Below are 22,576 nucleotides of genomic sequence, written 5' to 3'. Positions count from 1 at the left end.
CAAACTGCCACATGGGGATGATAGATCTAGGCCCAAGAAGGCTAGAAGTGGGGTACTCAGTGATGCAACCGTGGTAGGTCACGGTGCACTTCGCTGGGGGTAGTGGCGTTGGCTGCCGTCACAAAGAAGGTAGGGCCCTAGGCGTCGAGTCATAGTGAGCAGCATTGGAAGCTCAGAAGTGGGGACCTCATCGGCTCACGGTGCACCACGCTGGAGGAGGTGCACGGTGAGGCGACCATGTTGGGTTGCGATGCACCACATTGGGGTAGAGGCATCGGTGAAATGTCCTAATCTCTAGAGGGTGGTGAATAGCCTATTAAAAAATCTACAACAACACTAAGCCAAGTGGTTAGATAAAAATGAGACGAAGCGAATTTTATGCTAGCCTACTAAAAATGCAAGCCACCTACCAACAATTCTTATCAATTAAGATCACTAAGCACTCAAGGGCTAAGTCACTACTTTCTACACTAGTTGAGCTAGCAAGAAACTAATTACAACTAAGAAGCTAAGCTACACAACTAGCTACAACTCCCACAAGCTCTACACAAGTAAATACTCAAAGTAAAGCAAGAGGTGATATACCACCATGGCAAGTGATCAATCAATGAATACCAAAGAATACCAAGGAGACAATGATAACACAATCAATTTTTCCTCCGAGGTTCACTTGCTTGCCGGCAAGCTATCCCCAGTTGTGGCGATTCACTCACTTAGAGGTTCACGCGCTAATAGGCATCACACGCCTAACCCGCAACCGGATGCCGCACAACCAACACAAGATGAGGATCCATAAGCCACATGCAATCCACTAGAGTTGCCTTTGGTGCTCCACCGGGGAAGGCACAAGAACCCCTCACAATCACAATGATCGGAGCTAGAGACAATCTTCCTCCGCTCGATGATCCACCAATCACCGGGCCATCTAGATGTCAGCAAACACCAAGAGTAACAAGATCTCCACTAGCCCAAATCGCCCAACTAGTGCCACAAGATACTAGACCACTAAGCAATGCACTAGAGGCTCTCCAATCTCACTCAAGATGATGAAATCAAGTGTGCAAGTGAGTGGAGTGGTGTGCTCAGCTCCCAAAGGGTGTATGCAGCTGTTAGAAGTGCCAAGAGAGTGGCCAAGGCCGGCCACCACCTCTATTTATAATCTCACAAGCAAATAGAGCTGTTACCCTTTTGAGCCAGCTTCTGTGAAGTCACCGGACACGACGGTGGTGGCACCGCCCTAGGGGTGGTGATACCACCCAACGGTCGATTCCAACGGCTCATTTGATTGGTCATGGTCACCGGACAAGGTGGCGGTGACCACTTGGCCAACCCCCTAAAAAACCATCTCTCTAGAAAAAAGTGGCGGTGCAACGCCCTAAGGGCGGCGGTGCCCGCGGAGGTGACCAACCCTGTTTCCCTCGCTCTCGGGTGAAAAGTGGTGGTGGCACCGCCCCTCTAGTGGCGGTGATCACGAGGTGCACCACCCTCACAATGGCAGTGTACACCAGACGCACTGGTGCCCAGGCTCACTCTGCTGCTGCTCGGTCGAGTCCAGGTGGGCACTGGTAGCATGTGTTGACACAAAAATTTGGTTCGAGATACGAAAGCCAAAAGATCGGTAACTTATCAAGGAGAAGCCGAAATCTCAGCAAAGATCGACTAACTAATTTGCCATCAGCTAGGCAAGATGACATCATAGACCCCATCAGCAAGGACGACATGGCATGAAGCAAGAAGACGCGTCAGGCTCCATAGAAATAAAAGATTAGAGTCCAAGTTATCTTAAATTAGGAAGTTTTATTTGCTTTTCTAAGTTTTGTGATCGGTCTTATTCGACCAGGACTCGTCGTGAAGCTTCGAGTATAAATATTAAACCCCGGCTATTGTAATAGACATCTCTCATCGATCAACCAAACAAGTACCTTTACTTTTCGGCTTACGCCACCCCTTAGGAGTAGGAGTAGAGTAGATTTCGATGAGTTCTTTGGGCAAGCAGGGCTGCATCGGATGACCTGACCTCCACTTGTTTGTGAGTATACATCATGACTTGTATTGTTACTTACAAGGCTGCAACAGACGACTGATCTCTTGCAAGTCACGGTATAAATTAGTTATCGATCTATATTGTTGTTTGTATGGCTACAACAGACAACTGATCCCTTACAAATCGCGATATAGATTTGTTATCGATTCGTATCAACCTTTACAAGGCTATAACAGATGACTGATCTCTTGTAAACGTTGGTATTAATCAAAGTTATCGATATTGTGTTAAATAGTTTACTATTTAATATAATATCACCAATTGCCCGATCTAGATTGCGATTTATTGGTTTTATTATTCTGATCTATCGTCTGCTAGTTATTATCACAGTTGAATTCAATTCTTGACATTAGATCCTGTTTGATGACTAATCTATCTCGATCTTGATCATACATGGCCGGTGTTTGAAGTTGTGTTCTATTAAGAGATAGATTCATCGATCGCCAGTATCCGGTATGACTCCGCTATCAATGCTGCATCAGCCGACTCGACCCATTGATAGCGTGTTAGCTTGGACATTGTTGGTTAATAGATCTATCTATTAAGAAGAATATGGCGTCAGCCACCCTCTATGTCTACATTGGCTATTTAGCCGATGGCTTGACCTTTCACGCGTATAACATGCTTTCATGATTTCTTTGCGATGTAAGTAGATCTATCGACTGCTAGTCTCTAATCTAGGGTCCTACTGTCAATGCTGCATCAGATGACTCGACCTATTGATGGTACAATAGATTGAGCCTAGTTGTTTATAGATTTATTTATACCCAATGGATGAGTGATCGTATGCTATACGACAAGATCACTGGAATCGACTATTTTAGCCAATAGCCTATTTTGTTGAGGATCTACTGGCTATTTACAAGCTTTTATCTATTTTCATCTCAGTTAAAGCTAGTATGTTTATCATATGTATGCCTACACACCTATCCTTGCACCTTTTGCATGTTTTCATGATCATCGGCTAGTTAAGATCTATATATTTGAATAACTGACAATTGCTAAGATGCTTGTTTTGCTTACATTACATCATGAACATGTTGGATATCGACTCTCTAGTCGATAGCCTTATCTCATCAGCAACTTAGCCACATATTTGGAACTATCTGGTCAAACATCGGTATGTTCCACCTTAAATTACTGATCAATTTTTTCTTCTTGTCAATTGTAGGGTCAAATTGACTAGCACGTCCTCGGTCATAATAATTCGGTCCAATGTCCACCTTAAGCTCGGAGAGAGCTTGGGATCTGCTCCATGTGATTTCTCTCAGCTTGCTTCATGTCGGCGGCTACCTATCACTTTCTACCGTCGACAAAAAGAATCAAGCTTAATTGAGGATACATTAGCTTCTGATATCTTGTTCATGCATTTTTTCTCTATGTGACCAACTTGCTTGCAACTAGTTTAAAACCGACCATTGTTCTTCACAAAACTAGTCTTATAAGGAGCAAAGGCCACCTTGCCTTTCTTGGGGGTATAGCCCAATCCCTCTTTGTAGAGAGAAGCTCTTTGGCTATCCAAGCACATAAGCAAGCGGTCCTTACCATCATAGGCTTTGCCTAAGACGCGAGTGAGCTCATTTACCTCCTTCTTGAGGGTCTCATTCTCAACCATGAGTGAGGCATCACAAGTAAAACCATCACTCATAGGTGAAGTGGAAGTGGATGATGAGCTACATGAAGGGTTAGCGGGAGCAACAATAATAGGCTTATAAAAAGATTCATCAGTTATGTCACATGTTAAGCCTTTGTCACATGTTACAACATGCTCTTTCTCATTTTGCTCATCAAGTAGAGAGGAATGAGTTTTTTCAAGCTTCTTGTGAGCCTTTCCAAGCTTCTCATGGGCTTCCTCTATACTCTCATGAGATGCATTGAGCTCATCAAAGGCTTGCTTAAGGGCTTTTAGTTTCTTACGCAAGTCTTTGCATTCCCTTCTCTTAATATCAAAATATTCTTTATCATCTTCCAACATATCAATTAGTTCATCTTTAGTGGGTTCATCATCATTACTTCCACTTTCATTATCATGTTCCTCATCACATCCATCATCAAAAGTTTGTACCTTAGTGACCTTAGCCATGAAGCAAGTTGATGGAGTGTCGAAGAGAGAAGGCTTCTCATTAATAGTAATGCTTGCAAGAGCCTTGTTCTTGGTGGTCTTGTCATCATCACTTGAGGAAGCATCACTATCCCAAGTGACCACATATGAACCACCATTCTTCTTCTTCCTAATGGTCATCTTATCCTTCTTCTCCTTCTTCTTGCCCTTCTTGTCATCATCATCATTCTCACTATTGTAGGGGCATTGAGCAATAAGATGATCCTTGCTACCACACTTGAAGCACCTTCTTGCTTCATCCTTGCTCTTGGATGATGACTTCTTTCTTCTTGCATGATAACCCTTCTTCACCTTGAATTTTCCAAACCTCTTCATAAAGAGAGCCATCTTCTCATCATTCATATCATAAAAGCTTGAATCATCATCTTCACTTGATGTATCTTGCTTGGCCTTGCCCTTTGATGATGATGTGGCTTTGAATGCCACACTCTTCTTCTTCTCATCCTTCTTCTCATCTTTCTTCTCCTTTTCTTCCTTCTCATCATCATCTCTATGTGTCATCGGTCATCACATCTCCCAACACTTGGTTTGGTGTCATTGTTTCCAAACCACTCCTCACTAGCAAAGTGACCAACATGCCAAATCTCGAAGGTAAGCATCTCAAGAACTTATGAGAGAAATCCTTGTCCTTCACTTCTTCACCAAGTGGTTTGAGATCATTGACTAGCACTTGTAGCCTATGGAACATCTCTGGTACACTCTCATCATCCTTCATCTTGAAGCTTGCAAATTTCTCCTTGAGAATATATGCCTTGGCAACCTTCACCGCTTGTATGCCCTCAAATGATTTCTCCAACTTCTTCCAAGCCTCATGAGCCATCTCAATGTTCTTGATTTGCTCAAATGTTCTCCTATCAATAGCATCATGAATGACACTTAGAGAAATGTCATTATTTTGGAGAAACACTTCTTTGGCCGCAGTGGGATTCTTTGGATTGGCAATCTCAATCTTGGTCTCTACCACCTTCCACACCTTTCTATTGATTGACTTGATATGTATTATCATCTTTGACTTCTAATATGAATAATTTGTGCCATCAAATTGAGGTGGCTTCTTGGTGTTGTTGATTTAAGCCATTTTGACACCGAAGGTTGTTAAGCCTCAAATTATGGTGACTATGGCTCTGATACCAGTTGAAAAGTCCTAATGGCTAGAGGGGGGTGAATAGCCTATTAAAAAATCTACAGCAACACTAAGCCAAGTGGTTTGATAAAAATAAGGTGAAGCGAATATTGCGCTAGCCCACTAAAAATGCAAGCCACCTACCAACAATTCTAGTTAATTAAGATCACTAAGCACTCAAGGGCTAAGTCACTACTTTCTACACTAGTTGAGCTTGCAAGAAACTAATTACAACTAAGAAGCTAAGCTAGACAACTAGCTACAACTCCCACAAGCTCTACACGAGTAAATACACAAAGTAAAGCAAGAGAGTGGTAGAGGTGATATACCGCCATGGTAAGTGATCAATCAATGAATACCAAAGAATACCAAGGAGACAATGATGACATAATCAATTTTTCCTCCGAGGTTCACTTGCTTGTCGACAAGCTAGTCCTAGTTGTGGCGATTCTCTCACTTAGAGGTTCACGCGCTAATAGGCATCACACGCCTAACCCGCAACCGGGTGCCGCACAACAAACACAAGATGAGGATCCACAAGCCACGTGCAATCCACTAGAGTTGCCTTTGGCGCTCCACCAGGGAAGGCACAAGAACCCCTCACAATCACAATGATCAGAGCTAGAGACAGTCACCTTCCTATGCTCGACGATCCACCAATCATCGGGCTATCTCGGTGTCGGCAAACACCAAGAGTAATAAATTCTCCTCCAGCCCAAATCGCCCAACTAGTGCCACAAGATGCTAGACCACTAAGCAATGCACTAGAGGCTCTCCAATCTCACTCAAGATGATGAAATCAAGTGTGTAAGTGAGTAGAGTGGTGTGCTCAGCTCCCAAAGGGTGTATGCAGCTGTTAGAAGTGCTAAGAGAGTGGCCAAGGCCGGCCACCACCTCTATTTATAAGTCCACAAGCAAATAGAGCCGTTACCCCTTTGAGCCAGCTTCTATGAGGTCACCGGACACAGTAGTGGTGGCACCACCCTAGGGGTGGGGGTGCCCCCCAACGGTCGATTCCAATAGCTAGTTTGACTGGCCATGGTCACCGAACAGGGTGGCAGTGGCACCGCCCTAGGGGTGGTGGTGACCACCAGGGCTATCCCTCGAAAAACCATCTCTCTAGAAAAAAGTGGTGGTGCACCGTCCTCAGGGCGGCGGTGCCCACGGCGGTGACCAACCCTGTTTCTGTTGTTCTCGGGTGAAAATCTATGGTGGCACCGCCCCTCTAGTGGCAGTGACTAGGCGGTGCATTGCCCTCACCACGGCGGTATACACCAGATGCACTAGTGCCCGTGCTCACTCTACTGCTACTCGGCTCAGTCCAGGTGGGCACCACCCTAGGGGTGGCGGTGCCACCGGACAGGGTTGTGGTGCCCCCACCAGAGCGCCTCCCTCTTGGCCTTCTCAGCCATCACCGCCATAGGGGTGGTGGTGCACCGGATAGGGCATGGCGGTGCCCCTGGGGCAGCACACCGAGCTCGGCAATGCCTCCTTTTCTTCACCTTTTCAGCACCTTTGCAAATGTGCTAACACTCCAAGTGTTTCACCATCACATGCAAGTGTGTTTGCATTTTCACAATCATTTTTCAAAGGTTAATCACTTTCTCACCGATTGTGCACAAGGCCTAAGATGCATATGCAAGTTTTCCAACACCTAGTGGCACTAGATGATTGAGTTGTCCGATAAGAGCTCCCCTCTTAATAGTACAACCATCTATCCTAAATGTGATTACACTCTCTATAGTGTTTTGATCACGGAAAACAAAATGGCCCTATTTTTATCACCTTTGCCTTGAGCCCATTTTGTTTTTCTCTTTCTTCTTTTCCAAGTATTGAGCTTGATCATCACATGTGTTCACACCATCACCATGATCTTCATTTCATGTGGCCATCTCCATCCATGAGTGCCACCTAGCTCCTTCATTTGGATTGGACCATCCTATCTAGTCACACATTTAGATGCAAGGATTAGTCCAAATAGGTTTCATCAATTAACCAAAACCAAACTAGGACTTTCAGCCGGCTTGCGCCACATGAGGACGATAGATCTAGGCCAACAGCAAGGGTCGAGCTAGACAGAGCTTGCAGCGGCGGTGGTGAAATGCCCTAGGTCATGATGTGGGCCAAGCCAACCACCCGCACCCGATGGCGCCATCCTGCTACAGCTCGCTACGCAGCCGCTAGCACCCGCTGAAAGCTCTAGTTTGGTTTTGGTGAATTGATGAAACCCTAAGTGCTAACCTAGTTTATCAAGTGATCATGAGATAGGTAGCACACTCCAAGTGATAAAGCAAATGAAGATCATAGCATGATGATGATGATATCATAATGATGATCAAGTGCTTGGACTTGGAAAGAAGAAAGAGAAAAACAAAAGGCTCAAGGCAAAGGTATAAACCAAAGGAGCTATTTTGTTTTGGTGATCAAGACACTTAGAGAGTGTGATCATATTTAGGATTGATAGCCGTACTATTAAGAGGGGTGAAACTCGTATCGGAATGCGGTTATTAAAGTGCCACTAGATGCTCTAACTCATTGCATATGCATTTAGGATCTAGTGGAGTGCTAACACCCTTGGAAAAATGTTTGTGAAAATATGCTAACACATGTGCACAAGGTGATACACTTGGTGGTTGGCACATTTGAGCAAGGGTGAAGAAGATAGAGTCGAAGAGGAGCTAGTCATGCTGGTTACAGAGTGACCGGACGCGTCCAGTATGGTGACCGGACACGTCCGGTATTTGGCGACGAACTCCACAACTGGACGCGTCCGGTCGTCACACCAGACGCGTCCGGTGTGAATCAGAAAAAGCAGTATACGGCAGGATAGTCGATAGGACGCTGGCAACATCTGGTCCGGTATCACCTGACACGTCTGGTCGAGCAAGGATGCTTACTGTACTCCACCGGACACTACGGCTCAGCGTTCGGTCATTTGTTATTCAGCGTCTGGTTTGAGTATTCGGTCGTCGGCAGATTGAGTAGCAACATCTATGATGGTTTCAACTGGACACGTGGTAGTCTGGGAGCTACTAGACACATCTGGTATGCCAACCAGACATGTCCGGTATTCACAACCGGAGCGTCCGGTGCTGCGTCCGGCCAGTTGGACTGCAGCGTTCGGTCAGCCCGCGTTATGCCCAGTGAAGGGGTATAACGACTCTATTTCATGGGGGCATCTATTTAAGCCCCATGGCCAGTTGAAGCTCACACCTTTAGCCATTTTCATTGACATAGCAACCTTGTGAGCTTAGCGAAAGCCCTCCCACTCATCTCCATCATTGATTCATCATCTTTGTGAGATTGGGAGTGAATCCAAGTGCATTGCTTGAGTGTTTGCATCTAGAGGAACTTGGTGTTCGTGTTTTGCTGTGGATTTCGCTTGTTACTCTTGGTGGTTGCCGCCACCTAGACGGCTTGGAGCAGCGAGGATCGTCGAGCAGAGGGTGGTGATTGTCTCTGGCTCCGATCGTGGTGATTGTGAGGGGTTCTTGACCTTTCCCCAACGGAGAGCCAAAAGGTACTCTAGTGGATTGCTCGTGGCTTATGTGATCCTCATCTTGTGTTGGTTGTGCGGCACCCTATTGAGGGTTTGGCGTGTGAAGCCAATTAGCGTGTGAACCTCCAAGTGAGTGAATCGCCACAACGAGGACTAGCTTGCCGGCAAGCAAGTGAACCTCGGTAAAAATCATTGTGTTCATCATTGATTCCAAGGTGATTGGTCTTCATTGTTATTCATCCTTGTGATTGATTGGTTCCTTCATCTACACGTCGGTATAATCTTCTTGATCACTCTCTTTACTTTACTACAAACTAGTTGACAAGCTCTTTAGTGTAGCTAGTTGTGAGAGCTTGCTTGCTTGGTTGGTGTGGCTCTTTAGTTAGCCTTTGAGAGCACACTAACATAGGGTAGTGTCATAGCTCTTGTGTGAATCGACACTATCTAAACTAGAATTATGGTAGGTGGCTTGCATTTTGAGTAGGCTAGTGCAACACTTGCTTCGCCTCATAATTATCTAACTATTTTGTTAAGTGTTGTTATAGAAATTTTATTAGGCTATTCACCCCCCCCTCTAGCCATTAGGACCTTTCAAGTGGTATTAGAGCCAAGGTCACCGTGATTTGAGGCTTAACAACCTTTGGTGTAAAAATGGCTCAAATCAACAACACCAAGAAGCCACCTTAATTTGATGGCACAAATTATCCATATTGGAAGTCAAAGATGACCACACATATCAAGTCAATCAATAGAAGAGTGTGGAAGGTGATAGAAACCAAAATTGAGATTGAAGATCCGGAGAATCCCACCGCGGCCGAAGAAGTGCTTCTCCAAAACAATGATATTGCTCTAAGTGCCATTCATGATGCAATTGATGAAAGAACATTTGAGCAAATCAAGAATATTGAGATGGCACATGAAGCTTGGAAGAAGTTGGAAGAATCATTTGAGGGCACTCAAGCCGTAAAGGGTGCTAAAGCTTACATCCTCAAAGAGAAGTTTGCAAGCTTCAAGATGAAAGAGGATGAAAGTGTGCCGGAGATGTTCCATAGGCTTCAAGTGCTTGTCAATGATCTCAAAGCACTTGGAGAAGAGGTGAAGGACAAGGACTTCTCCCATAAGTTCTTGAAGTGCTTACCTTCAAGATTTGGCACATTGGTCACTATTCTAGTGAGGAGTGGTTTGGACACCATGACACCAAACCAAGTGTTGGGAGATATAATGACCGATGACACATATAGAGATGATGATGAGAAGGAAGAAAAGAAGGAGAAGAAAGATGAGAAGAAGGATGAGAAGAAGAAGAGTGTGGCATTCAAAGCCACATCATCCAAGGGCAAAGCAAAGCAAGAAACATCAAGTGAAGAAGATGATTCATGGGATGATGATGATGATGAGAAGATGGCTCTATTTGTCAAGAGATTTGGCAAGTTCATGGTGAAGAAGGGCTACCATGCAAGAAGAAAGAAATCTTCATTCAAGAACAAAGAAGAGTCAAGAAGGTGCTTCAAGTGTGGAAGCAAAGATCATCTTGTTGCTCAATGGCCATACAATAGCGACAATGATGATGACAACAAGAAGAACAAGAAGGACAAGAAGGAAAAGAAAGAGAAGAAGGACAAGATGGCATTCAAGAAGAAGAAGGGTGGTTCATATGTAGTCACTTGGGATAGTGATGATAACAAGACCACCAAGAAGAAAGTTCTTGTAAGCATTGCTATCAATGAGAAGACTTCTCTCTTCGAATCTTCATCATGCTTCATGGCTAAGACCACTAAGGTACAATCTTGTGATGATGAAAGTGATGAAGAACATGTTGATGATAATGAACATGAAAATGAAAATGATAGTGATAGTGATGATGATGAACCTACTAAGGACGAATTATTTGACATGCTAGAAGATGCTAAAGAACACTTTGACATTAAGAGAAGGGAATGCAAGAGCTTGAATAAGGAGGTAAAATCCCTTAAGCAAGCCCTTGATGAGCTCAAAGCAACTCATGAGAAGCTAGAGGAAGCCCATGAGAAGCTTGGCAAAGCTCACAAAAATCTTGAAAAAGCTCATTCTTCTTCGCTTAAAGAGCAAAATAAAAAGAAGCATGTTGAAACTTGCAATGTAGGTTTAACTTGTGATATAATTGATGAATCACTATCTATACCTATCATTGTTGCTCCCACTAACCCTTCTTGTAGTACTTCCACTTCCTCCTCATCTAGTAGTGATGGTCTCACTTATGATGCCTCACTAGTGGTTGAGAATGAGAACCTCAAGAAGGAGGTCAACAAGCTCACTCACACCTTAGTTAAGGCTTATGGTGGTGAGGACCGCTTGCTTATGTGCTTGGGTAGCCAAAGAGCTTCTCTCTACAAAGAGGGATTGGGCTATACCCCCAAGAAAGGCAAGGCGGCCTTGGCTCCTCACAAGACTAGTTTTGTGAAGAAAAATGGTCGGTTTTGCACTAGTTGCAAGCAAGTTGGTCATAAAAAGCATGAATGCAAAAATAAGAGCAAAAATGCTAATGTATCCTCCATTAAGCTTGATTCATGCTATATGCTTACTAAGGGTACAAATGGTGTGAAGGCTAAGTTCATTGGTAAACCATGGATGGGCTCAAAGAAGAAAGCTATTTGGGTTCTAAAGAGCTTAGTGACTAACCTTCAAGGACCCAAGCAAGTTTGGGTACCTAAAAAGAATTGATCTTCTTTTGTAGGTCAATTACACAGCCAGAGGAAGGCATTGGGTTCTTGATAGTGGGTGCACTCAACACATGACCGGTGATGCAAGAATGTTCAATTCAATCAACACCAATGGGAATGATGGTTATGATAGTATCACATTTGGTGACAATGGCAAAGGCAAGGTCAAAGGGCTTGGTAAGATTACAATATCCAATGACATGAGCATATCCAATGTGTTGCTAGTAGAGAGCTTGAACTTCAATTTGCTATCTGTGGCTCAATTGTGTGATCTTAGATTCAAATGCATATTTGGAGTAGATGATGTAGAGATCATAAGTGTAGATGGCTCTAACTTGATCTTCAAAGGTTTTAGATATGAGAATCTATACTTGGTTGATTTCAATGCTAGTGAAGCTAGATTATCTACATGCTTGATCACTAAGTCTAGCATGGGTTGGTTATGGCATAGAAGGCTTGGTCATGTTGGAATGAAACAATTGAATAGATTGGTTAAGCATGACTTAGTTAAAGGCTTGAAAGATGTTGTGTTTGAAAAGGATAAGCTTTGTAGCTCTTGTCAAGCCGACAAACAAGTTGGAAACACCCATCCTAAGAAAAGCATGATGAGTACTAGTAAAGTATTTGAGTTATTGCACATGGATTTATTTGGGCTAACACAATACACTAGTATCGGTGGAAACAAATATGGCTTTGTGATAGTGGATGACTACACTAGACTAGTATAGTGCCCATGCTAACGCTACGACTTTATTCTGGGAATCACATGAAAATAACCAAACAACGAAATTTTTTGATAGTTTAAGTCACACGCAATGGTACATAATGATGTATTTATCTAGAAAACATGCATGCATAACAAGGCATAATAAAGTCATGTCTGACATATCTATCCTACTAATTTATGAGTTTAAGTAGATCTTGCAGTTCCCCAGGGATGTCATATGTACATTCATTTGCGCTGCTCTTCAAAATGTGAACTAAAAATTCCGTCCTCAATGAATCTGACCTCTACGAATGATATAGATAATATATAATAAGTTAACTTACTGATTTGGTAGATAACATATAAAATATACATAAATATATTTTACGCTTACTATGTTGACAAACGACGATAATCTTTCGCCATTCCACAACTTTAGGTAGTTGTAGACAAGGAAGCCTGCCAATTTCCTGGAGAAGAAGAGCCCAAGTGTTTATTTGTTGTAGTTAAATCAAATCACTATTTATTTGATGGTAAGATAAGATAAACACAATATAAGTTGTTACCAGTCCATAGCTTTTGGAAGATATAGTTTTAATTGACGATGCCAGAGGTAAACATTCTCTTTCCATGCAGGATTGACCAATGTCATGGAGAAACTGAAATAATTCAAAACTATCTCTAATATACCATTATATGGAATGATTGGATCTAGACCCGAGTACCATAGTTTTGGAGAATGCGGATCTAGAATGTGCACAATTTTGTTACCCATGTCAAATATGAATAAAATATAGTTCCTATCTCAAAAATATGGCAATAGAATCTGTAAACAAACAAAAAAACCCATAAGTGCAATACAAAATATAAGTTTTCAAAGGAGTTTAATGAACATATATCTTACAGTGCTGCAATTTTGTATTTTGTAGTCCCTATCAGGCCCGCATTGAAGCAATTTTGCTAGTTGTTCATAGTCTATCCAGTCGCAACACCTTGGATCTCGTCCAAACTGAGTTATCGACTGTTGTTTTTTTTCAACAATTATCACTATTTAATTAATGATACAACTAACAAATGATTTATATACATTAGTGAAAAATTATATCAACTTACAGCAAACTGGAGGTCCATATAGTGGTATTTGTCTTTCTCCAACATAGAGGCGTTATTGGATGCAGCCATCCAAACAGCAAGGTTGAAGCAATTATGATCCATCTCTATATTCTCGTTTAAAATATCGCCAATTTTTCTACGAGTTAAAGAAATCAGATACGATCGTGTGCTTCGGACCCATTCTTTGCTAAAAAACTAGGACAACAAACAAATGAATTATCGTAGCAGTTGTAGCAGGGGTGATGAAAAATCTTTAAATTAGAACAAAATAATTTACTTTAGAATGACTTACTCTAAAGATTCAGGGTCATTATTCAATAGGATGCATGCACGAAATGCAGACAATAGGTCTTGTTTGTTTGTCCATGTTATTGTACCCGACAGTATCATATCTATTTCATCTGGATTATCGAGCATTACAACATCATCATCAAGATTATTGTTGTCTTCCATATCTTGCTCATCATCCTGTAACCCTCTCACTGTGTTTAGCGTGGAGTTATACAAGATCGCAGGTAGCTTGAACCTAAAGTTACTTATATCGTCCTAAAAATATGAGCAAGTCGTGATTATTAACCAAACCAAAATAAAAAATATTTAGAAATAGTCTTATGAAATTACCTAGGTCATAGCGCCAGATAAAGTTGTTCCAGTCCAGTACTCCATATAATTAAGCATCCATAAACCGCAACTTACACTGTGCAAATATTACAAGTAAAATATGAGTGATACAGTGTGTGACAATGCCATGTACACAAAAGGTATAGTTGATCTTTTACCCATCTGTTTGCGCTCTTTTAGTGATCATATGTTTAGTTGGCCAAGATGACACTTCGATACCGTGTTTCCATTTTTGTCGGTCCAGTTGGATATGCTCTGCTACATGCTTTATCATTCTTTCCATTCCTATTAACTTTATGACCGAAACACCAAGTTTTAGAAAGGGAATATTAAAAAATTTAAAAACAATATGTATGTATGTATATCAATCATAAGCCACACCGTATATTCGAGATCTTGAAAGTTTGACATTTGGTCTCCGAAAGAGTCCAAAACATGTATCTCGCCTATTGAAGCATTAACAATCGCTACGTACCAGTGAAACTTCACAATGTTTATAGGAAGGAACACCTGCAATAATGGAGTTTTATCCAATTTATTTATATTTCTTTTAATCAACAAAAAGTAGCATCTATTAGAGTTTGTGGTCAAGCGTACCATATCAGCCTTCAAATAATTTTGGACCCATGTTTCAACCATGTCATTTCTGCTATAGTTCCATGTCGTTGCAGGGGGCTCTCCATCACGATGTAGCAATTGAGTAATAAAGGTATTTTCTAAGTAAACATCTCCACCTTCTCTATGGAGCAGGTGCTCTTCATGCCGCATCAATTGGATGTACGCACTTATGACCTGCAGGTTTGTAATTTGTCAATTAAAAATTGGCATATATTTTGCATGGACATCAGCTAATGCAAAAGCAGTGTTAAAATGCTTACAGCGCCATTCACTTGCACATCACCATTTAATAGGCAATCCATGTCATCTCTAATTACCCAAGCATCGTCAATTCGGACAAGTAAACTTTTTTCCTTTTTTCCTTTCATGTAGTGAATTACCTTGACATCTTCTTCTGTACACTCATAGTCTACGTTGAAAATAATTTTATTAATTAATTAATTTCAAAAAAATAAAAAATAAGATACTATTGAAGAAAATGACTCACCTTGAGGCAGGACCTTTGCATTATTCGCCTTCTTAGGTTTATTATATTGAGGAATCGCAATCACATCCTCGTCAGCATGCTTTCTGGCTTCGTCTTTTTTATATTAACTATTTCTAGGACATCCTCTTTAATTAGCTCTTCTTCTTTGATCCGCACTTCTTCTACATCCCTATTACTTATCTGCATATGCAATATTATATTATTAGTGGGTGATGCAACCCATATAGATAAACATGAGTGAGGATATGTGAGTAGCTTGAGAGTTCCTTGCATACCTCATCCTTGTCAGCACGCTTCCGCTTCCTGTCATCGTGTGGCTCTAGATTTAGTATTATTTCGTCATCGTCTTTGATCGGCAATTTTTCTATATCTGTATTAATCTGCTATGGGATATTATAATAAATGCTAAATGCTGTTTTTAATATTAGTACCTACGTATGTACTGACCCATATAGATATATACATACACTGACGTTTTCTTTGTCTCCGTCCTCGGCATCTATCTGAGAATTCCCAATAGGTTCCATTGATGCCTCACTCACTACATCATTTTTCATTTCTTCTGCGTTCACATGAGAACAGAGCATAAATAACAGAATAATATTGGAGATCAAATTTTTATGAATAATCAAACGTGTCTTATAATTGATTGATAAAAGTAACAACCAATAATAAAAAAATGTTACAGCATCATTGCCAACAATAGAGTAAGAGATGTCGAGGTCTCTATTCCCACTGCCCAATTGTGGCGAGTTGCACGTTGTTGACACTTCGTTCAACTAAAGATTGATAGGGAGCAACCAGAGTACAAGTACGAACCATCATTGGGATCCAGTTCACATCGCTCCGGCTCCATTGACGTTGTTGGCGGCTGGTCGCCACTCGCCATTGGTGTAAGGTACCCTTTTCTATAATGCCAAAATAGCTTAAATCAGGGTTCCGGATCTCCGTTTTGCAGAGCATGGAGGCAAGGCAAGAGCGAGCATACCAGGCGTGGCGGATGCTCGTCGTAGTGTGCGACGAAGACCTCGTCCGCTAGGAGTAGGGCTGCTGCGGCGCGTGTTCATCACGTTGATGCAGATGACCTCCATAGGCGTCGATGTGTCTCTTCCCGGTGGCTGTCTTCGACGAACTCCTTTTATCACAGGCGGGCGAGGACGTGATTTGGGCACGCTAACGGTGTTCAAAACAAGAAAGCAAAAAAGAAATGGCAAGAAATAGATATTTATAGAAAGAAAGAATAAGAAAAGGAATTGATAGATATATCTTGCATGCAGTTTTTGGCGCAAATCAAGCATCACGTCAAGATGACTGATTTGCATTTCAATGCATGCTTTCGAATATGGGCTAGTTTTTAGGCATGATTGATTTGCAAGGTCACATTGCTAGTTTTTTTTGTTGTCTATAAAATAGAAACTCCAGATAGCCTGTGCATGCACACGCCCTCATATATGTTATTTGTTTTCTTATTTTTTTATATACATGAAGTATATATGTCACCATTTATTTTGATTGATTCCGGAAAATATGTCATGGTGATGTCATCATGACACCACCTGTTTCGAGCGCACAGGCCATCCGTAGAAAACGTGACAACGTTCCCTTGTGTATTTATATTTATTTAAATAAAACAAACAAGAAGCATTTATGAGGGATGCATTGAAAGGCAATATGTCCAAGATATTTTTTGCAGAGAGATATATCTTGGAGTTGAAAGGCAAAGGAAGGAGAGACGAGGGAAAATAATGGAACCGTAGAGATTGGTTCTGAAGGTTTCAGTTTGCAGGTAAGAATTGACATTATACCAACACATAAGAGAAAAAAATACATGAATTGCTGTACTCTTGAGGATGAATTGCTGCACTCTCTGAGGACTCTTTTTTTCTCTCTCTAGCCAAGTAGTTCAGAGTTCAAACACTAATTTGTTGGTACAGAAAATGTTACCTAGATGTTTGCCGAGCCGTGAAAGTGCTTAACTCAATTATCAACCGGTATATTATCAGTGCTTAATAACAAATGGCTGGACTAATGGCTACCGTCTCTTAGTCTCTCGCGCGTATGACGATTATTAAAACTAAAACTGTGCACTGCCACATATTGAAACTGTGCACTATGCATCTCTGAATATAACTGAAACTCTGAATCTCTACTAAGAAGGCTAGGATTTCTGAATCTCTGAATATAAATGAAACCGTGCACTATGCATCTCTGAATATAATTGTAAAAAGGCTAGGATTAAAACTGTAAGAAGTATGAATGTCCCTGGCACCATGTATAGATATGCCTGACTGCAAAAATTCCCTCCTCGTGGGTCATCAGCCTCCACTCCTGCCTTTCCGTCTGTTGTCAGACATGCTACATGAACCAGACATTCCTTGCGTTTCCTCACAGACGGTCCCAGAGCAGCTAGAAGAAGCTGAAAATTTTGAACCCAAACATCATATAAGAGATAGATGAAATATATATACTGTCACCATGCACCATACAGAAGAACTTGCGGCTTTCGCTATAAAATTCTGCAGCAAGTTGGTACTCACAAAACTAATAACTGAATCTGGAACCAAACAGGGCACAATGTCATGTTAACTGAAACTGAACATATTGTGTTAACTAAAACTGGAACCGGAATAAATTATCATATGAACCTCTGAGCTATATACTGCATTAATCGACCCCACCCAAATAAGCTTAGCAGCGCATACTATAGCCATCTATGAGAAAGTTAAGATTGCAAGTTTCCTGCCTGTTGTCAGACCTGGTATAGGAACTGGCCTCTTCCTCTTCCATTTCTTTAGAGTCAAATGAACCTGAAAGTTTGGAAATCAATATCGTATAAGAGACAAATAGGACTCTGATGCTAAAAAATAAAAGTATCAAGCAGACACCAGCGATATTTATTCTTACGAGGACTTATAAAATGGTCTGAGTATACACACCGTCATTCACCAATTTAGGACATCTTTGTAAACTATATTATTGGTGCTCTTCCCTGTAGGATCTAATTCCTCTTTTGGTTTTGCTAGAATTCTTGTTGTTGATCTTGACACCCCCCTTGATAAACCAACATAAAGTTGTCCATGCGAGAACACGGGCTCTGGAAGGTAGATCCCAACGTTTGGGATGGTCTGTCCCTGCAATTTATTTATTGTCATGGCAAAACTTAACCTCACTGGGAATTGTTTTCTCTTGAACTTGAAAGGAAGAGAAATATCATCTGAGGGAGACAATGGTAGCCTTGGTATGAAAACTCTTTTCCGCACATGCTGACCACCAACGATCTCAGCATCAATTGCATTGTCTTGCAATGCTCTGACCATAAGCCTGGTTCCATTGCACAACCCATTGTTAGGATCAAGATTGCGGAGAAGAATCACAGGACAGTTGATTTTTAGCTTCAGCTCATGTGGGGGGAGGCCATTTGGAGTTATTGAGTTCAAAAAATCAATAGGGAAGTGATTCGAAGGATCATCAACAACAGTGTCAAAGCTATGGTAAACTTTTTCCTCACCTGGAAACCTTTCAATCATCATTGCGTTCAGCCTATCAACATGCTCATTTTTTGTCGATAGAATGGCCCGTCCGCTCATATAGGTGGCTGATGTCGCATGCTCTCCAAGTGATGGGAACACCGAGGAAATGAGTGTATTGACTGCCACATCCGTGTCAGTATATCCAATCACAATGTCATCAGGAAGTCGAACATAATCATCTCCAATTGTTTCCTCGGTTCCGTTTCCAATACATAGCAGGTACTCAGAAAACCAAGGGTCTGACTGTGCTCTCATGTTTTGTGACAATTGTATCTTTCTTATTTTATCCCACAAATAGGATCTTTGCAAGGTAGCATCAGTTATCTGTGCTCTTGTCCCATGTGGCACCACAGGAAGGACCTGTCTAAAGTCTCCACCAAATACCATGACCTTTCCTCCAAATGGCAAAGCACATTCCATGATATCCTGTAGGGACCTATCTAGTGTCTCGACACACTGACGCTTGGTCATGGCAACTTCATCCCAAATAATCAAAGACGTCGTACGAAGCAATTCTGCAATGCCACTTTGCTTTGTAAAGTTGCACATGGTGTTGTCCCCAATTTTAATTGGAATTTTAAACCTGGAGTGTGCAGTGCGTCCTCCGGGCAATATTGATGCTGCTATACCAGAGGTGGCTGTTGCGATGGCTATTAATCCTTTGGAACAAACTTTAGCCAGGAGCGCCTTGTATAGGAATGTCTTTCCTGTGCCTCCCGGACCATCAACAAAAAAAACTTGGCTCTTTTTGGCAAAGACATGCTGCATGATTTCATCAAACCCCTCTCTCTGCTCCTTGTTAAGAGAATAAAAAATATCTAGGTGTTCTTGGTCAACAGGGACATTCTGCTCCTCTCTAACCTCTTTCATCATGTCAATGGAGGTTGGACCCATATCGCAAATAGGTGGCAGACCATATTCTCTGATATCTTTGCCCATCGAGTGAAGCATATCCCGTATGTCCCTGAGCACCATTTGCTCCACTGTCGACGTGTTGCTATTGTCCCGGCTAAAGTCTTCACCTAACGCATCCTTATGCTTGTCCCATAGTTCACGTATGTTAGTGGCCTCGCCGAACACAAGCATTGTAGCAAACAACCTCCGTAAGGCACACGACATCTGGAAAGTGGTGGCCTCAGTCAAGCAGTCGTCAATTGATCTATCTGTCTCAATAAGCCCTCTTTTCTCACATGCCTCCCTAAAAGTAGAGTATGTTACACCAGCCACTGTTCTTAGATCCTCAAATGATGTTGCACCTCTCACATGATTTAGTAGTACTCTTAGGAAGTATCTCTCCCCTTCAGTAGGGTTAGCATAGACAATCCGCCCTATCTGTGCTGACGCTTGTTTTCTTCCTTGCCACACTTTTTTTCCCTACGATCCATCGGTAGTGTTCCAGAAATTTCTCTATATAATATTTTCTTGCTGTCCTTTCTTCACGGTTTTTTACTAAAATTACTCCGTCAGTGTTGTCCTATTAGAAGCCGGGCGACTCACAACATCCTCCAGGTTTTCGTCATCATTGTATGTCACAGACTGCATATTAGGCAAATGTAGCTGGAGCTGCAATACTGACGGATAAATTCCAAACATTGGGAATCCGAAGATCCTGTACACAGCTTCCGGTGGAGAAAATGTACCTAGCATTCCTATACTATTGTATCTCATTGATGACACCATCATCCCTATCATTTTGGTCTTCATTTACCGAGAATGATGCTTGGTCGTGGCCTTTATATACGTCCCTTAAATAGATACTTCGCTGCTTTAATGCTTGCGCAATGCCTCAACATTTATGTGACAGTTGTATCTAAAGAGTAGACCAGGGTTGTATGGCACCACCCACCTGTTATCTAACTCTGCTCTCCTGATCCTGACTCGTCGTCCATCATCCCTTCTCCGATAGGTTGGATAGGAGTCCTTTCCTTGTTGGGTCGCCCTCACAGAACTGTCTAGGGTATTGAAAGCGACACTCTCCATTTACCATGCATGCTAGTGTTTGTTTAGGACGCCACATGGGCCATGAAGCATATGGCTGATGACCAGATCATGCAACTCTGGGTATTTGTCCTTGTCTGGTATCTTTGTCGAAATAACTCGATCATATGCATCTAGGGTTGTCAACTTGCTCCCTGATTTCATGATCAGCAATAAATGCTCATGTGGCAAACCCCTTTTCTAGAACTCGGTAACATGAGCGTATGCTGCAACTTCACCAAAATACTTCCTCTTGATTAGAATCTCCTTCAGATCACGCAACTTTGCCCTGTACACTCTTGCAACCAGTTCTGGCCTATCTTGTGGGTCCTGCCCCAGTTCGAGATTGCTTGTTATATCTTCCCAGTAGGGATTGCATGTCATGGTGATGAAGTAATCAAGGCTTTCCAAAACCGCTGAACAATAGCCATAGCATTAAGGAATCTTTGCTGCATGTCTCGATCGCATCCTAGGAATGATCTTGGCAGCACAATTCTCTTGCCAACCTTAGAACCTTGTGTCTCTCCAGCAGAGATAACATCACAGTCCCTAAATACAATTTAAGCACTTACTTTTAGCGAAAGGCAGTAACAAGGTGCAAAGTTCATGAAAAACAATTATATAAAGAACCAATATAATATGAGTGGTTACCTGGTATAGCTCGCCCGTATAGTTTTTGGTGCTCAGGATTAGAGTACCAATCTAGCCTCATAGACTCAATCTTTATATACATATCCATAGCCCACTGCTGGAAAAGATGTCCTCCGAATAATAAAATGTTAAAAAGTCCCCGTCTAACTTGCAACTTGAAGCAGTAGTATTCTCGTGCAGTTACATATTTTGCGGATTGTGCTGCATCAGCAACTCCAGCTAGCACGTCACCTTCTTGCACATCATTGTCGCCTTCTTCCACATGATTATCATTGTTATTATCAGCTGCAAGATACACAAAACATTAGATAATGTTATAATTAGTATTATGTTATTGAATCAGTAGTACCAGTATAATAGCAAAAAAAATTATAGCAAATAATACCATGATTACCACCAGTAGTCCCTTCAGCTCTACCATTAGCACTATTAGTAGAAGCCGCGGTTGCAGATGGTGGAGTGAATGGATCCTCACTGTATGGCATAAATTTGTTCCATCCTGTTTCCCCTCGTGGGTTATATACAGGATAAGCTAAGGCGTCATAACAACCATGCCATGCTCGGATATACTGCAGACGACGATCGGTCTTTCCATATACAACCACACTTCTATCAAAACATCTTTGTGGATCGTTCCCATCCATCCAAATAGCAGCAACTTGGGATGCCGTTGGGGCATTGTACCTTCTTTGGTCAGGCGTGACATTTGTATTGAGTTCAATCTTGTACTCATCCAAGTTTGGAAAATCCCCATTTCTCCTAAAAGTATGAACATATGGGTTATCTTGCAAGATTGCTAGGATGGTCCGAATGATGTTGATATCAAGATCAGGGGACCTTTTGACTCTATGTGATAAGGCCTCATCTTCTGTATCATAAAAGTAGAGCTGCAAATGCCGAGCACCGCGGCCACCTGGCACCAGGTGGTCAAGACGGTGGTACAACATACCATGCACTCGAAATGTATAAACACCGGTCCATGCTGGACTTTTATATCTGTCGTCAGTGGTAACCCCTAGACTTGCAAAGGAGAAATGTGAGTTGATATAACGTATATGTTTCCTGAAATATTTTGCATCATCGTGCACTTGACTTGTGAACAACCTTTTGAGCTCTACAAGAACATCTGGTATATGTATCTGTACTTTTCCTTTTCTACAACAAAGGGTGTCTCACCCTGAAACCTCATCGCACCACAGTAACTGCAGTCAGGGACCTTTCTCAATTTATGTCGTTCTGGCAGGTTCTGGTAGATGTAGTCATATGGATCGTCATGTGTCACACTGTTTGCAGCTGGACCCTCTGGAGGCACGCGATATGACTCATAATCATGACCTGTGTGGACATTGTAGTAATTACTTTCACTTAATATATAAATATTTGGTA

At 41.9% G+C, this 22,576-nt stretch overlaps 1 protein-coding gene and 1 long non-coding RNA gene across 2 annotated transcripts; both read right to left on the bottom strand.

The window, feature by feature from the left end:
• Positions 1 to 13,927: 13,927 nt before the first annotated feature.
• Positions 13,928 to 15,130, bottom strand: LOC136534162 (putative ubiquitin-like-specific protease 1B). The gene is made up of 6 exons (XM_066526628.1): positions 15,033 to 15,130; positions 14,806 to 14,954; positions 14,525 to 14,719; positions 14,309 to 14,437; positions 14,086 to 14,219; positions 13,928 to 14,003 (listed from the first exon to the last, which is right to left on the bottom strand). The coding sequence occupies exons 2-6, from the start codon at positions 14,911 to 14,913 to the stop codon at positions 13,928 to 13,930; spliced, it is 642 nt and encodes a 213-aa protein (XP_066382725.1). The 5' UTR covers positions 14,914 to 14,954; positions 15,033 to 15,130.
• A 36-nt stretch (positions 15,131 to 15,166) lies between these two features.
• LOC136534161 (uncharacterized) lies at positions 15,167 to 16,092 on the bottom strand. The gene is made up of 4 exons (XR_010778679.1): positions 16,021 to 16,092; positions 15,500 to 15,940; positions 15,308 to 15,412; positions 15,167 to 15,212 (listed from the first exon to the last, which is right to left on the bottom strand). It is a non-coding gene; the product is annotated as an uncharacterized lncRNA (long non-coding RNA).
• Between the last annotated feature and the right edge of the window lie 6,484 nt (positions 16,093 to 22,576).

The sequence above is a fragment of the Miscanthus floridulus genome, unplaced genomic scaffold (assembly GCF_019320115.1).
Source record: "Miscanthus floridulus cultivar M001 unplaced genomic scaffold, ASM1932011v1 os_1587, whole genome shotgun sequence".
NCBI classification, from domain to species: domain Eukaryota; kingdom Viridiplantae; phylum Streptophyta; class Magnoliopsida; order Poales; family Poaceae; genus Miscanthus; species Miscanthus floridulus.
The sequence above is the reverse complement of the archived record's forward strand: the minus strand, read 5'-3'. Positions and strand labels throughout refer to the sequence as shown.